Source organism: Silurus meridionalis, chromosome 1 (assembly GCF_014805685.1).
Source record: "Silurus meridionalis isolate SWU-2019-XX chromosome 1, ASM1480568v1, whole genome shotgun sequence".
Lineage (NCBI taxonomy): Eukaryota > Metazoa > Chordata > Actinopteri > Siluriformes > Siluridae > Silurus > Silurus meridionalis.
In genome coordinates, this window is record NC_060884.1 from 18,270,375 (window position 1) to 18,287,827 (window position 17,453).

Sequence of the window (17,453 nt, forward strand, 5' to 3'; positions counted from 1 at the left end):
GTACAAACACATCAATCCATGTCTATATCTATATATATCTATATCTATATCTATCTATATCTATATATACACAAAAACATATTAACACAAAAAAGCACACAAAAGTTTCCATCCCAAGAGTGGGCAAACAGAGGTCAGATTTTCTGCTTTATTTGAGTTTATAAATAACTTCTCATGCTTTTTATCTCTGTGAATATAGCATGTTTCCAATACTGTTTTGTCAAACAGACTTTCTTTCTTACCCTTGCAGATTCTGATGCCTTAAAATCTTCACCCTCAAGGCACAAGCAGAAAGCACTATGATTTGTCCATAATCGCTAAAATTGGTAACTTCTTGTAGAAAAACACTTATCACAACAATCTTTAATGGTATGTTTCTTAACTCTTCTCCACAAAAACATACCCCAGGGAAGGCAAAGTCAGTGTTCACTTGGCATTCTGAAAGAAAAGCGCATGGCCTTCTCTGAGAAATCATCCTGATCAATGCCCAACATGAATCTGCAACCCAAATGTTTTTACTTTAATGTGTTCTCTCAATCCAACCTTAAAAAGTTAAATTAAAATGCAAAAAAATGCTGAAAAGACAAGCGAATATAACATTTTTGATGGAGTGAACAAAAAGCTTTCACTCAAGTTCATAACTTGATCACTCAAGTTGAGATTCGTACAAATTGATAATTGCAGTTCCACTGCATTCAGTATTCACAGATTAACTTGTGCGAACAAAAATAGAACTCTTTTTTTTTTATGTCTGTAAATATTAGTACAAGGCACCAGGCCTTATGTAAACTTTAGATAGGCAGGCATGGAATAATTAAAAAGCAGAAAGTCCATCTTGTACAGGTTGTACAGCTTTTTCTGATAGGCCAAGCTGATATCCTTAAAGTAGCTGGCAACCATGTCTGCCGTGGTGCGTGTGCTTTTGGCTGAACTGGGAAACGTGACCTCGTCGTCCACACCGGCCAGTTTGAGCACATAGCTGGAGTCCTGCTGCAGCGTTTCATACTTCCCTATAATGTTGTAGTGTATGAGGCAGGGGTGACAGAGAGAGTGAACCCGCTCCCAGTGCTCGTTGAAAGGCTCTTCACGCTGTGTGCCTGGGTCCACCAGGTAGCGAACAAACTCTGAGAACGAGACATCATCTCCACGCTCCAGTGCCTCTGGACTTGCCTCAGCACGGTGACGCTGGATGATCTTGGTGCCGTAGCGCTTATGGAAGGCTGTGTTGTAGCTACGTGTGAACTTGTTGCGGTACGCTGACACAAGCCGCTCAAAGGGTTCACGCACAAACACAAACTTTAGGTAGGTGCGTAGACGTTGGTTGATTTCAGAGGTAGAGTACTCAGACAGAGTGCGTAGGGTGCCTGGGACGTGCGCCTCATTGGCGGGAATCTGAAGCGGGTCTCTTTGTGTATCACCTGTCAGGACCATCAAGACGCGCTTCCAATTCGTGCAAGCGACTTTGGGCACGTAGCAGTAAAGCAGACCGTGGTGATCGTCCACGATCAAATGCTTAAGGTCCTCTGGAATCAGGACACGACGTTTGTTAGTGTAAGAGTGGCACACATCCTCCAGGAGGTCACGCCGACTTTGATGCATCAGCTGAAGTGGAGACAATTCTGTCTGCAAGAGAGAGAGAGGAAAAAGAGACGGATAATATTCTCATAAGCTTGTCTATAAAGCTTTTCAGCTATCCATGACATTTTGAAATCAATACCCTCTTGTCACCACAGTTAATCTTAAAGCAAATCATACATTATATGGTCAAACTACTGTATCTATGGGACCTGACCATCACATTCATACGTGATTCTTACTCAATCTGTTAACATGAAGCAAACAATTTTTAGAATGTCTTTTAAAGCCGTAGCATTATCATTTCTCTTCACTGGAACTTAGAGACCCGAAGCTGTTTCAGCATATCAATGTCCCTGTGCACAAAGTAAGCTCTATGAAGACATTGATTGCTAAGGTTGGAATGGATTAGTTTAAGTGTCCTGCACAAAGAACTGACCTCAACCGTATTGAACACCACTGGGATGAACTGGAAAGCTGACTACATGCCGGTAATCCTGTTTCCCAGAAGAGTGAAAAGTTATTATACCAGCAATGGTTGACTGTATCTGGAATTCAGAGAGGAAGAGCTTGTGTGGCCTGCTATAGAGCTCTGAAGTCTACCCTATCAAACAGCTTTGGGATGAATTGAAACGCTGACTGCACACCAGGCCACCTCACCATTCATCAGTATCTGATGTACCTGATTGGCCCTGTGGCTGAATGAGCATAAATCTCCACAAGCACACTCCGAATTTTAGTGGAAAATCTTCCCAGAAGAGTGCAGGTTACTATAAAAGCAAATGGTGACTAAATGTAGAATGGGATGTTCAAAAAGCACATGTCAATCTTAAGGTCAAGTATTGACAAACATTTGTAAAGTAACAATAATTCCATTCAGTGATAGGAAATAATCAAATAATGTACTGGCTGTCCCCAAAGTCTTTATTCAAAATGTAAATTTACAGCTTATTATCAAAATGTCTTTAAAAAATGTTTCACACATTTTCTTTTCACAGAACAATACTGAAGAACATACTGAAATCATTCTTATGGATGGATCGGGTAGTTGTTGCAAGGGTGAGATAGACTTTAATGGGAAACATTGCAAGCATGTACAACACTTTTGCCAAACTATGAGCCAACTGTAAATAATCTTGCATTTAAATGTAATTGTTCTTATGTATGGCATTTCTTAAAGATTTGTTGGGGTTTCAGCTGTAATATTCACACCCCTCTAACATATACTGTGTTTTTGTATTTTTATATTCTCTCTCATACATCTCTTCTATCTTTGCTAATTTACTTGCCAAATCTTTCACATTCAGTTTAATCATTTTTCATAGTATGACACACTGGTCAGAGTAGTTTTTCTACTTTAAGTGTTTGTTCTGTTTTGTTTTGCTTTGAGTGTTTGTATAAGATACGTTTAGCTCTAATTGTGTAGCAGCTCAGACAGCAGAGAAAACCCTCTCTCACTCTCAATAGTGTGTCGCAGTACTGAGTGCCAATGTCTTCAAATTAAAGTCATGGGTTGAGTAATTTTCCATTTACCCACTGAGTCAGATGTGTTTTTCCTCAGTACCAGATGCACACTGGGAGCACGTATTTACCTGTCTGTCCTAAGCAAAGGCAGGAGAGCTATCCTGAGGCTGTTATTTACTGTGCAGCTGTCTGTGTTGCAGTAAACTGAGTTGTGGTGACAGTCTTAAATGACGGGAAATTCCTAGGTTAGGAGTAAACCCAGCCTTTACCCAGTTATTGTGTCACTACAGGTCTTTGTGTAGGAGACCAGTCTACAAATTATGCCAAATGGCAGCTACATAGTGAAAATCAGTCATGCCTATCATTATATCTGAGATATGCGTGATCGTTTGAAGTGGATGTTCGTGGATTTAAGTCAGTCGCAGTCTCTTTCATTCTGGCTATTTGAAGCCTACTAAAGCCTTACACACATATGGTGTTTCAGAGACCCTAGAACACATTCATGCATCAATCTTTTTAGACTCTTAATAGTGTGTGCTGTGATGTGAAAGAACCGTTCATTCCCTATGCGAAGGTGGCAAAAAAAAAATGTGGCCACGTGGAAAAAGCATTTCCTTCACGCGCCGTCTGGCCTGAACATACAGATGAGCTCGCTGTTAAAGGGACGTTTATTAGACATTAGTGAGAAACCTGAGAACGCAGCACAACTCCCACCCAAATGAAGGGGGCCCAGATAAAGAGAGCGGAGAGGTACTGTAGGAGCCAAGCCAGCTTTTGGAATTACATTAAAAGTCCGGAAAAATCAATGACATGGCAATGACAAGGATAGTAAATGTTACTCATATTAAAAAGAACTTGTAATGAGAAAGAGTTTTTTTTTTTTTTCAGGTTTAGAGCAATATATAATTAAGATGGGCAGCATGAAAAACGCTGCAATTAAAGCTGATTATTATTGTTGATTTAAACACCCCCAATCTTAAAGCAATAATCTTGTACTGATATTTTTAAGCTTTTTTCGTGAAAACAGACAAAAAAGCTCATTCATTTATTATGTCTGGGTTAAATCAGTTTCCTGAGCCAACTGTTCTGAACTGATCATTGTGATTAATCAAATGTGATTCGCTTAATTTAATTGTAACACAAGCAATATAAAACTCATTATTTTTAAGGGGGTTGTTTAATCATTTATCAAGGGCTAGCTAATCAACATTCTACCTAAACAGCATAGTAAAAGTAAAATCCTTTTTTTTATTCTTACTGCTTATCTTCAGCACATAGCAAAAGCTTTGGCACTTTTATCAATATTCATGAATTCCAGATGCAAACTTTGAGATAAACAACCAAAAAATCTAACTATGGTGCATAAAGTATAGATTTATTTTATACTCATTGGCCTCACTAGCCTATTATTCTACCAACATTATAAGTAACTTCTCATAGTAACGTGATTATTTTTAACATTATAACAATTTATAGAACTGGATCTTGGGACAGAAACATGACAGAAAAGGACAAACAGTCCAACTAGTCAGCTTTGTGATGACAGGTGTGGCTCTTGTAATTGGCACAATGGCACAACATGGCCAGTTTGCCTTTTCAGCTAATTCTAAAGTAGCTTGTTGATGTATCATGTAGCATGTGCATAGAACTAAAAGACAGCCATGTCAGAAAACAAAAAAACTTCATTCAGAATAAATAAATAAATACAGAAAAAGAATAAAGAATAAATACAAGCAAAGTCAAAAGTTTTTTTTCTGTCTGGGATTTTTTGTTTGAATACTTAATAAATGATTAAAAAAAATGAATAAAGCTGACATTAATAGACACAATTGTCATTGGAAAGTTCATAATAACGATTCATCCCTGAGTTGGACATTACTATTTCCTGTCCCTATGCGTGTCTTTAGCATTAGTAAGGTGAATCCATTTTTCACAGACTTAATTTAGATAGCAGTAGATTTAACAGCTTTGTTGTGTGTCTCCTGGATTTAATAAAACTGCGTGTGGCAGATGATAAACTGTCACGTCAGACAGCAGTGTTCTGTGATTGATACTCACAGGGTCAGTAGTATAAAGAGCTTGGAGTGGGCTTCTTACAGACTTCCTGGGTCCTCGGGCCTGCCCACTGTCCTGTGCTGATGCCAAAAGAGACACGAAAACAAGACTGTATAAACAAATAGCACTGTTGTTAAAGGAGTCCAGAAAACAGAAAGTAATGGTAGGAATGGAAAGATTGATACACAAAAATAAACCCACCCTCATTTAAAAGCGTTCATCCAAATAGTAGCTTACAAAAATATTATTAACTTAATTAAAAGCAATTCTGTTTCTCTTTTAGCACTAGAGACAACAACCAAAACTGCCTGAATGTGTGCTCCATGAGTAAGTGTTTACTATGCCACAGACTGACCATATTTCCTCTGTCACTCCCACATCCACACAAAGGCCAGAGGCTTTAGTTTCAAAAGGTTATATACGTTACAGCTATCGACATAAATATCAGAGAGAACTGTGTAATGGAAAGAGTGATACTCTATGCTCATCACACATGCAGCTGCAGCCTTATTCACACTTAAGGCCTTGAATCACCATTATGCAAAGAAAGATAAACCCCTTTCAGAATCTCCCCTTTTGACAGATACACTACAAGGACAAATGTTTGTGGATAGCTGACTGGATGTGTATGTGCTTTTTGAGTGACCCATTCTACATTTAGTCTCCATTTGGTGTAATATTATCCTTTCAACCCTCATTAGGGTTAAGGTCAGCCCTCTATTGCAGGCCACTCAAGATTTTTCACTCTAATCCATGGTAATCAAATCTATTGCATAGATTGACATCCTAGTAAATGATGTGCCTTTAACTTTGTGGTTATATTTTTCAGAAGATCGCTGCAAAACATATCTGTATTGGCCATATGGCATTTAAATTAACAAAAAAGTGATTATGGGTTCAATATATTTGCTTTTTCTGTGTTTGTTTGTGAACATCTGTAACGGCCTAAAAACACTTGTACCTTGCATTTACAATGGCACAACTTTCCTACAGACCATAATCAAACAATGAGTTTATGGAAAGCAGATGATTTTGACATTTCCTTTTCTCAACTAATATTCTGGAGCAAAGCAACAAGCATCAAGCAATTAATGTATTTGTGTTATTTGATTTAAATGAACCACTACAATACACATGCAGAATTGTAAAGTGATATTTTATTTAGTTCTGGCTGTGTGAGAGGTCATGTTTACATGACGTCACATGCTGAGCTCTGAATAGCAATTCCTGAAGGCATTTTTTGTTGTTGTTTTTCCTAGTTGGAGGCTGGAAATCATGAGTTATGTGCTTTAGTTGAACACAGTATTAAACCATAAACTATTGAAAAGCATTCTTTTAAGAAAACTACAACACACTAGTCAGTTACCCATGATAAGGGCATCTGTAAAATGTATACTATAATTACAAACAGTTCAAATGCCATAGTCATAGTTACTTTTATTTATAATATATACAATTCATTTATAGAGTATATACACACATATTTGTTTTTCAAACAGCAAAAAAAAAATGTTTATCCTAAAATAATTATTGTCCCAAAATATTTGAATATTTTTAGCTTCCTATTCTGTCATATTTAATACAAGTGTGTAATAATACTGATTCTGTTTTGAGATTGTATTGTATTGAAAAATATGCTCAGTGATTGTAGCTGTTTACAGGCTCTTGTGATTCCGCATAATGGCTGTCTGATCGGCTAAAAACAAAAAATGAGGTGTTATAAGATTGACCTACACATACTTGACTTACAGGCATCAATCATTGTTCGGAACATGTCAAACTAAACAGCTAAGATCAAACCTAATAATGTATCTGTCCTTAGCTGTAGAAAATTTCACTGTGAACATTTACAACATTAACAATTGAAAGCTGTGTTTTTTTTTTAGAAATATATAGTTGTTTAAGTCTTGTGGAATAAATCTCTTAAAATTGAATAGGAAACTGAGGATAGATAAGAGAAGAAAACAAGGTCTGAATTCAAACAGACATCTAGGTGCTGACCTAAGATCCGTGTATTCATAGTCTCATAATGATACAGACCTGGTGTAACTGCAAAGGAAAATCATGACCCCAGAACAATATGTATTCTGGTACAGTTGGATTGACCTCTTACTCTCTAGAATTTGCTGTCAAGCAATAACTTTTCAAAAATGAAACTCTGCCTACATTCTTTTCATATTAGCCTGTATTTGTGTCCGTGCCAGGTACTGTATGCTTACAGGGAGTATTTAATGGTGAACAGAGTAGATTGAATTCTGATAAGCAAGGCAAATTTCCTTTGCATGCTTGGCTTTGCCTCCACCCTGTATCCACCATACTCATACTCAACACACATACTACCACTCATTATATTTATGAACTCAGTTGGAGGTCTGAGATGCGAAAATGCTCATCATTGTCTTAAAAAAACTGCACATCTCATGTTACATCTATATCAAAGTTGAACAAAACTATACAATCCACACTGAACAAGAATTGAGTAGAATTGACATGAGCTTTTGTGCCATCAATTCTGCAATAAACATCATTTAGACTTTCATTAAAACCTGCTTCATCTCAGGCTAAAGACTATTGTAGGAGTGCTCTAGTGCTGAAATCTTTAGTCCTCATCCATCAATACATTCTACTCTCACAAAAAAGCTTCCAATGCTGTTGTCACTCTTGTCATCTCGTGGATCACAAATCAGTCGATCCAAGTCTCTATTGTAACTCAGCACAACTGTGTTGCATAACTGCATCGTATTCTGGAACTTACGAACAACTACTACTCCAACGACATTAACAATATGAAAACTACTTGTTTACTTTTTCTTTTATAAAAGACCACTGTTACTTCACAAACGTCCACACATTTACTACAGGTTTCTCTTGTGAAATTTATTTAAATTAAAGACTGCTGTAGTAGAAAGGTTTTCATTTGTTGGATAAAGAGACAAAATCTAGGGTATTGTGGCTGCTATAAAATAAATCTGTACAGTTTTTTACAACACATAAATCAGATTTTAAGAGAATCCTATTAAGGCTTTTGAAATTTTCAGTTTTATCCATAACAACCTCAAACTCATCATGTTGCAGTATTTATAATACATTTAATGAAATGTATTTAATAAGTTAAACCTAGAAAAACTTCACATATACCACATATCAATGTGTGTGGGAGCACATATGGTTATAGCAGTAATTACTAAATATATTTTGATATTTGAAAACCACAAGCAAATGTATCATCTTCCTTAAAAATGAATGTCTATTAATGATGATCATGAATGATTTCAGGCTTCCACTGCAATAATTCTAAATTATTGTAACTTTTTTATTTTTCTAAATCTGTTTTATTATTAATTGCTATAAAAATCAGTATACTGTGCACATAAGTACCAAATCATTCAACATAATGAATGAGTTTGTGGAAACTGGGTGAGTGTGAGAAAATGTGATGTGGCCAAGAAAATGTCAGTTAGGAAAGTGGCTTAGGAGTAAAGTTCTCTCTCTTTCTCTCTCTCTCTCTCTCTCTCTCTCTCTCTCTCTCTCTCTCTCTCAGTCTTTGTGTGTGTGTGTGTGTGTGTGTGTGTGTGTGTGTGTGTGTGTGTGCGTATCTGTGTGTGTGTGTGCGTGTGTGTGTGTGTATGTGTGTGTGTGTAAGTGTGCGTGTGTGTGTGTGTGTGTGTGTGTGAGTGTGCGTGAGTGTGCGTGTGTGTGTGTGTGAGTGTGCGTGAGTGTGCGTGTATGTCCACGATCCAGTGAGACTTGGCAAAGTAGTGCTGCACTTGTCTGTGAACACTGAACCCACTCACCCTGTCCACACCAATGATGACCTGAAACACACTCGAAAAAAAAAAAGACTCTCAAGGTACCATTTAAAACGACCCTCACTGAAAATGCACTCACCGACAATATATTGCAGCAATGTATGTGGTCAGCAGCAACACTGATGTAGGCTGAGACTCTAATAATGCTCAAAGGTTTTACTCAAGTAATGCTCAAAGAAGCCCAATCTGTGCTAAGAAATCATTCCCAACTGCATTACACCACCACCAGCAGCCTGAACTGTTGACACGAGGCAGGCTTTGAGGATTCAAGCCAAATTCTGACCCTACAATCAGCATGATTGTATCAAAAATCCAAATTAATCAGTTTTTTTTCCATCTAAGTGCCAAGAGTAAGCCTGTGCCCATTGTAGTCATGCATTTTGCAATCTGAGATGTGTTTCTGCTCACCATGGTTGTAGAGTGCTTATTTTGAATGCTTGTATCTTTCATTACAGATTGAACCTGTCTTGCTATTCTCCTCTGACCTTTCTAATCAACAAGGCATTTTCACCCACAGAACTGCCACCCACACTAGATGTTTTTAGGGTTTTTTTCACACTATTCTGTGTAAACTCTTGAGGCTGTTGTGTGTGAAATTCCCAGGAGATCAGTGGTTTATAAAATCCTCCAACCAGCCTATCTGGTACCATCAACCATGCTAAGTCAAAGCCATGCAGATTACAATTTTTCCCCATTCTGATGTTTGATGTGAACATGAATTGCAGTTCTTGACCTCCTGTATATCCGCATGATTCTATGTGTAGTGCTGCTTTCATGATGCATGATTGTGCAAGTGTACAGATGTTCCTAATAGAGAGGCTGGTGATTGTACGTCATATAAAATGATCAGCTTTTAGCACAGTCTGAAACTGTCTCAAAAAGCAGCCTCCACCCAGAAGTGTCGCACATCTGGAAAGTGTTATATTATCCTGTAAGACAAACAATCAAATAGCACTACACTGAACAAAGCATGCTTATAAGAGACATAAAAGCTCATTATCAAAGATTCTGGATTTTTCAGTTAAAGATTCAATCAGAGATTTTATCTAGTAAAGATTAGAATTACTCCAAGTTACATTAGTGGTCGAACTTTACCAGGGCAATACTGCACATGGTTTTATCTAATGGATTAGGAAAGAATGAGACAGAGAAAGGGTGAGAATGCTTGCACTGCTGAGTGAAATATTAAAAATAAACCTTAATGGAATTCAAAGTAGTGCACTGGGCCAGTCGCCCAGGGGGCGTGACATACCTGAATAACACCACTGTATAACATTTCTGTGCTCGTGGCAATATTAAACAGAAGCATGTCAGGTAAGACTGAAGTGAAAATGAGAAACAAAATGCAAAAAAGCCAAAAAAGGATGTAAAAGCACAGCATACAAAACAGCCACGTGTGAAAAAAGTGCAAGACAGAGTAGCAACAGAAAAAAAAAGTGATGAATTCAATATAGATAATATGGTAATGTCTTGCCTTATAAGTAAAATAAACACCATGTGGCTGATTATCAGTACTTGGGTCAGGCTTGGGTTATGTACCTACTTAGCAAGAGATGCTATTGTAGCATGGCTCTAAGCCACTTAAGAACAACAACAAAATAATAATAATTGGTAGCTTTCCAACCATAACGTGAAAAAAGCAAATATGTGAACTGCAGAACATGGTTAGTTTGTTAAAACCACCTACCGATAAACACTAAAACACTAAAACTCCACCTCACCTAAATAAATCACAAGCCCTTGTAACTTTCTGCGCCATGCTTTTCACCTGAAACAGTTTCTTGGGTTCAGATCATTTGGCTCTTTGGTGCCAAGTCATCCATGCCACTGTGAACCTTTGCTGTGTGCATGGTGCCACCTTGTTCTGAATCCTTCCACGAGTAGATTTTAGACATAGGTGTCAGCACTATATATAAATTCCCTGATCAAGCAGCTCTGCGGCAGAGAAACAAACACAGAGGACAAACTAGAATTTCTTGAAGCTGAATAGCAGCAGTGTGTGTACGAGCACACAAGCATTATATCCCTTAAGAATTTCACTTTAGCTAAAATAACATTCCTCTATGTACATGCTGCATGTTTTAGTTGTTGTAAGAAATCTTTTGCTATTTTCACTGAGGCCCAGATTATTCACAGAGAGAGAATTCTAGATTCAGATTCGCTGTGGCTTCCCCCACCAACATCCTGCCTTTTCTCTCTCTCTCTCTCTCTCTCTCTCTCTCTCTCTCTCTCTCTCTCTCTTCACTTTAGGGAGTTTGAGGAGCATAATGTGGGTCCCTGTGCTGGCTATGAAGGGCGTTCTGTATGCAGACCTTCATGAAATGAAGGCCCTCTGCAGACGTGTACTGCTAGAGGAGGGCTGAGGGCAACTCTATACCCAGTAAGGGGTACCAAGGAATTTTAGAATTTTCTCTGAATGTTAGACTATTTTTGATGGCCATCTGCAACAAAGAACAAATAAAAGTAGGCCTTTATTTTTTATTTTTCCCTGTCAGATTTTTTTTAAATAACTTAAAAATTATTTTACTGCCTTTTTAAAAATTTTAAAATAATTGTTTATGTATGATTAGTATGAACTGCAACCTGCAAAATCAGAAATAATGCTAAAATAAAGTTTTATTAATATAAAACAAAAAGGAACAGTTCAAATGAAAGAATGAAAACAAATACGTCAGCGATAGTGCATTGTTCCAAACGTAAGGTCTTTAGCACACCAGAACGTGTCCAGAAGCATTAGACAGCACAGATTAATAATAACATTCCCCACCACACACTGCTTAAGTTCAGAGAAAGGGGGAGGATGAAAAGGCCAGTCATACTGGAACAAAGTTCAGCTGAGAAGTACTGAGATTAATCAAAGGTGCCTAAATCTATACGTCATTTCAATGCGTACATTTAAATTTTAACTTTAGACTTTAGTTCATTTATAATTTAATACGTTTAACTTAATAGGCAATTTTTGTAGTTATCTTCTATGTTCCAATATACATAATTAAAAAAAGATCTTGATGTGGTTCAAATTTTCTTATCTTTATAAACTAATAATTTGCTTATTTTGATCTTACAACAAGAAAAATCCCTGATAAATTTGACAATTATCGAGATGCCTTTATTTCCAATTGCTAATATGGAATATTTTTCTGGAGTTTGATTTTATATATTCCCCAAATCTCTCGTTCTCTACTACAGTTCAAGTTTCCACACTCACCAGATGCCTGTATTCAACTCCAACCTGACAGTTTTCTCGTGCTTCATGTCATTTAGTTGAAAGCGTCAGCTTGTGATGGTCTGAGTGCAATTTCTCATAATATAAACCAAGTTGAGTATCAGATGAGTATTAGCTCAAAATAGAGAAGACATAATAGTTAATTGGCATGGTATCTGGCACCAATTTTGGTCAGTCACTCCCCAACTAAAGAAACAATGGGTTTGAATACTAACAACACTATAAACAGCAGTAGAAACAGTGGAGAATTCTCAACTCTGCTCTAATGATGATCTGGTGTCGTAGCAGCAGAAGTTTAAAACGATGATTTTGTGTATCTTTAAGGTAGCACATGTTAGTCTTTGCCCTCCTTGGCTGATAGATGAGATAAATTTTTTTGGTTTTGCTTAATTATATGAATGTTTTTTAGTTGTTGATAAAATTGACCTTCATCCATATTTGTTAAACATGAGGCTCTACACTCAAATTGTAAATATTCTATATATCACAATCATTTTGGCCTTAAGGTACACAATAATAAAGCAATCATTACTCAGTTTCACTTGTTCACACTTGCTTTAATATTTAGCTACATATAGAGCATGATCTTTACATAAAATTCATGATCAGGTCATTTAGTGCATATATACTGTTAATATGATATATACAGTAATTTGCGACTGTCATGTTTTCTGGGCCATTTATTTGATTTCAGTCCACGTGTCCCCTTAAAGTCATTACTGCAAACCAGAAGATATTCTTTCTGATTGCCTTTATCTTATAAGCATACAGTACATTTCTATCCAGGTCATTACTCCTCCACAAGACATGAGGCCTCACTGAATGGTTTAATGAGCATAAAAATTCTGTATAAAATACAGACGTGCTTATCGATAGATTGGCCAAAATCTTTAAGCCATTTTAGAGCTGGCAGATCAGTTAGTGCTGGTTGCTTACATGTGATGTAAATTATTTGGTCCCATACAGGGTCTATATAAGGGGGTATATTAGGTTTAAGATCATGCTGGAACAAATTTGGGTCTCTTAGTTAATTAGTTAATATAAGCTCCTACATCCAAAGATATAGATAGAGATATATATATATATATATATATATATATATATATATATATATATATATATACAGTACAGACCAAAAGTTTTCTTTATTTTCATGACTATGAAAATTGTAGAGTCACACTGAAGGTGTCAAGCGCTATTTGACCAAGAAGGAGAGAGATGGGGTGCTGCACCAGATGACCTGCCTCCACAGTTACCGGACCCGAACCCAATCGAGATGGTTTAGGGGTGAGCTGGACCGCAGAGTGAAGGCAAAAGGGCCAACAAGTGCCAAGCATCTCTCGGGGAACTCCTTCAAGACTGTTGGAAGACCATTTCAGGTGACTACCTTGAAGCTCATCAAGAGAATGCCAAGAGTGTGCAAAGCAGTAATCAAAGCAAAAGGTGGCTACTTTGAAGAACCTAGAATATGACATTTTTCAGTTGTTTCACACTTTTTTGTTATGTATATAATTCCTCGTGTTAATTCATAGTTTTGATGCCTTCAGTGTGAATCTACAATTTTCATAGTCATGAAAATAAAGAAAACTCTTTGAATGAGAAGGTGTGTCCAAACTTTTGGTCTGTACTGTATATATATATATAAACATATGAGGTCTTTTTATGTATTGTAAAGGAATAGGATGTCTATATAAACACCAGCATGCTGTGTTGGTATTGCAGTCTTAATGAAAGTACATAAATAAATTCGTTTCCAAACAACAGGGTGGAGTGGCAACAGGAAACTCACAAACATCGTTGGATTTTTGAAAAGAGGCAACACATGTTCAAATGGCTGGCATCAGAACCATCAATTCAATAAAAGCCAAGTTGCATCAAGATCAGACTCACTGGTGGCAAAATCACATCAATGTTACAAATCATTCATTACGGCTCATGTAAATGGTGAAATGCAGAAACCACTGCAAACAACTGGGACTTGTTTAATAAAAAACAGGCAGCTGGATCATAATTTTGACCCCACGGATAGAACCATCTTGCTGACAAATCTAAACATTTTTAGCCCTGACTGAAAGCTCTTATTGTGAGAAAAATGACTGCAGAAGGGTGAACTTAGAGGGAGGGAAAAACAGAAGAGGTAATAGAGAAGTGCTGTAAGAGTTTTTTGAAATATAACTATACATATATTAATAGATGTATCATTTAGCTCAATTTTACAGAGCTTATCACCACCTACACACACATGTGCAAGCACACCCACACAAACTAGCAAAACTAGACTCATTAATCTCCAACCACAGACGTTTCCACATGGGAAATGTTCCATTGATGTGTTGGCAGTGTCTAGTTTTAATTCAGTCTGTTTTATTCCACTTGTCATGCATGAACTCGACCCTGTACAACATATAACACTGAATAATCTCAAAGATGCACGAATATGCTAATAAATAGACAAAGCAACCTTAAAGAAATTTTAGCAAAACAACAAAAAATTCCAATAAATCAACCAGAGAATATCAAGCAGGTCTTTACCCTATACTATATGAACATATACAATAATATCATATAGAATATTTTATATTATTCTTGATCCTAAGAATTATCACAAACATCCAGAATTTTTATGGCTACTCGAATCCAACTATAGCCTAATATAAAATATAGCATCTTAACTGGTAAACTTATTTCACTATAAGATAAACATGACGTCATTCTGGATATAACGACTGTTTTATTTGCTTGGAAAAAGTTATTCTATTAAAAAACATAAAAAGACTAGAAAGCGGACAGCAAGGAATCGATACAGTTCAAATGAAGAGCCGGATCAGAGCCGAGCAGATCAACTCAGCACGGGAAAAGCACTCACCTGGTTTCAAGTGATTTTGAAAGTAAAATATGAGCATAACGAAGGAGCCCAGGCACATAGCAAGCGCCATGCGGTTGATTTTGGGTTTTCTCATGTTGCGGTGTCTGGGGCTCTGTACTTCATAGAGAAAGACTGCGGGAAGACTTTGCGCTTCTCTCAGTGCGCCGCTGAGCTCCGTGAGTCGCACAGCAGAAGCACACGACTCTCCTGGAAAGCCAGCAGGCGCGTTTCACTCCGCCACTTCTTCATCACGTTGTGTGTTCATTTGTATGCGTGTGTGTGTGTATGTGTGTGTGTGTGGATGTGTGTCCCCCGAACCGGACTGGAGCTGAAACCTTCCGAATGTAAAGTGCTGTATGTGAGAGAGCCGCTTCTCACTAAGCAGCTGCCAGATAATCAGCTGTACCGTCACAGGAAAGGGAAAAGTAGGAGTTGGCCAAGAAGCCTGACATGGCAGCCGCGGGCTTCCGACTATTTATTGCTCACGCTTTACATCAGCATATGAGAGTCAGCGAGAAAACATGGCAGGCTGGATCTCAGTAGTTAGATGCAAAGCACACAAAAGAGACACGATATATTTCCATTACATGTAACTACTTAGTAATTGTTCTTGGTTGAAATGTTGGGTTTCAATGTACCCAGACAATACACATTTTATAGCGAAAAGTCCTGCCTCGAAATCCTGACCAGCTTTAACTACCACTCGAGTACACTCCGATGCTGCTGTGGAAGCCATTTTTGTTCCATTCATTTTATATTTACAAAAAAAACCCCGGCATTTTAAACATATTGTGTCCATCAAAACAACAATTCAGATACATTTCTTTGTTAAGATTCATGAAAAATACATACAACTCGTTAAATTTTGGTCCACTACTAAATTTCACCTACTAATCTACCAGTCATTACAATATTTATTCCATTTAACATTATTTTCCCATTAATTTTTTCCATTCTGGGTTATAAAAGCTACATTTTATTTGTCTCATGATGCTCACTCAACCCTTTTATGTGAAGTATTAAACCCTTAAGATATACTTGGAATAAGTCATAAGAACAAGATATATTTTTGTGAGTAGTCCTGGGAAAAAAGAAAAGGTCATTATCTCAATATACTGAAAATAGATTATAAATATCAAAGTAAATCAGTGGAATAATCTTAATGTCATGAAATGTCATGCAACATGGATGTTGGTTAAACATTTGTTAATAACAGTGGTAGGCTGTGCTTTTCACACCAAGACTTCAATGGTGTCCTACCTTAATCAACCCACCCTTTTAATACTCTCATTATGACAAGGCTATAGAAATCAATATTATACAGAAATTCGGTATAACAGAGCGCTGCATCACAGACAGGTATCTCATGCAGCGAGACTGAATGCCATTACTAAGCAAGAAACAAAATTTACACAAATCAGCAAGTCTCCTTTCACTGCAGCCACAGTTGCACATACATCATCTCTTGAAGAATAATCAATATCAACCTATTAAAATGACAAAAATACAGTCCATAACAGGTTTTCTGGGCATTTTTGTGCATTTTAACCGTTTTTTGAAATGAAAGTAAATTTTGTTTAAAAAAAAAAAATTCAGCTGTTTTGAACTGTTTTGGCCACCCTTGCCAAATCCTGTACAGCTTTTATTAAAAAGTATGTCTTCAAAATGGCCTTGTAGGTGTATCAGCAACCAAATAAAATTATTTTCCTCTGTCAGCCATTGTGAAATGTAAAAAATAAACAGTTCTACGACAATATACAGTATCTCACAAAAGTGTGTAAACTCACATTTCAGCAACCATTTTATTATATGTTCTCAATTGAGAATATTATAGAAATAAATATTAGATATATTTTATAGTTAATGTGCAGCTTGTATAGCAGTACAGATTTACTGTTCTCTAAAAATAACTCAATACAGCCATTATTGACAAAATAACTGGCAACAAAAGTGAGTACACTCTAACTGAACATGTAAAAACTGTGTCCTGAGCAGGGACTTCACCAGAGCTGCACAGGTTGTTGCTGGGATCCTCTTCCACTCCTCCATAATGACATCACGGAGCTACTGGATAATAGACACATGACGCTTTTCCACCTTCCACTTGAGGATGCCCCACAGGTACTCAATAGGGTTCAGGTCTGGAGGCATACTTGGCCACTCCATTACCTCCACTTTCAGCTTCCGCAGCAAGGCAGTTCTCATATTGTCTTTATTATGTTGGAAAACTGCTGTTCAGTCCGGTTTCTGAAGGGAAGGCATCATGTTCTGCTTCAGAATATCACGGTAAATGAAGGAATCCATGTTTCCCTCAATGAACCACAGCACTCCTGCAGCCCCAGACCATGACGCTACCACCACCATTCTTAACTATAGGCAAGACACAATTTTCTTGGTACTCCTCACCAGCCCATTGCCACACTGGCTGGACACCATCTAAGCCAAACAAGTTTATTTT

The 17,453-nt window shown here is 37.2% G+C and overlaps 1 protein-coding gene across 2 annotated transcripts; it reads right to left on the minus strand.

The window, feature by feature from the left end:
• Window positions 1-105: 105 nt before the first annotated feature.
• LOC124387182 (carbohydrate sulfotransferase 11-like) lies at window positions 106-15,895 on the minus strand. Of its 2 annotated transcripts, none has more exons than XM_046851358.1 (3): window positions 14,996-15,895; window positions 5,098-5,174; window positions 106-1,623 (listed from the first exon to the last, which is right to left on the minus strand). In XM_046851358.1, exons 1-3 carry the CDS (start codon window positions 15,087-15,089, stop codon window positions 781-783), a joined length of 1,014 nt encoding a protein of 337 aa, XP_046707314.1. In that variant the 5' UTR covers window positions 15,090-15,895; the 3' UTR covers window positions 106-780. The 2 variants fall into 2 exon arrangements, with proteins under 2 accessions (XP_046707314.1, XP_046707324.1); XM_046851368.1 differs by having other exon boundaries at window positions 106-1,619; window positions 14,996-15,032.
• Between the last annotated feature and the right edge of the window lie 1,558 nt (window positions 15,896-17,453).

Bases quoted from the DNA above. Each gene is read 5' to 3' on its own strand.
- LOC124387182 (XM_046851358.1), bottom strand. From the start codon at position 15,089: ATGAGAAAACCCAAAATCAACCGCATGGCGCTTGCTATGTGCCTGGGC. The intron at 5,175-14,995 runs GTGAGTGCTTTT...TTTTGGCATCAG, and splicing joins TCAAAATCACTTGAAACCAG to CACAGGACAGTGGGCAGGCC. The intron at 1,624-5,097 runs GTGAGTATCAAT...TCTCTCTTGCAG, and splicing joins CTCTTTATACTACTGACCCT to ACAGAATTGTCTCCACTTCA.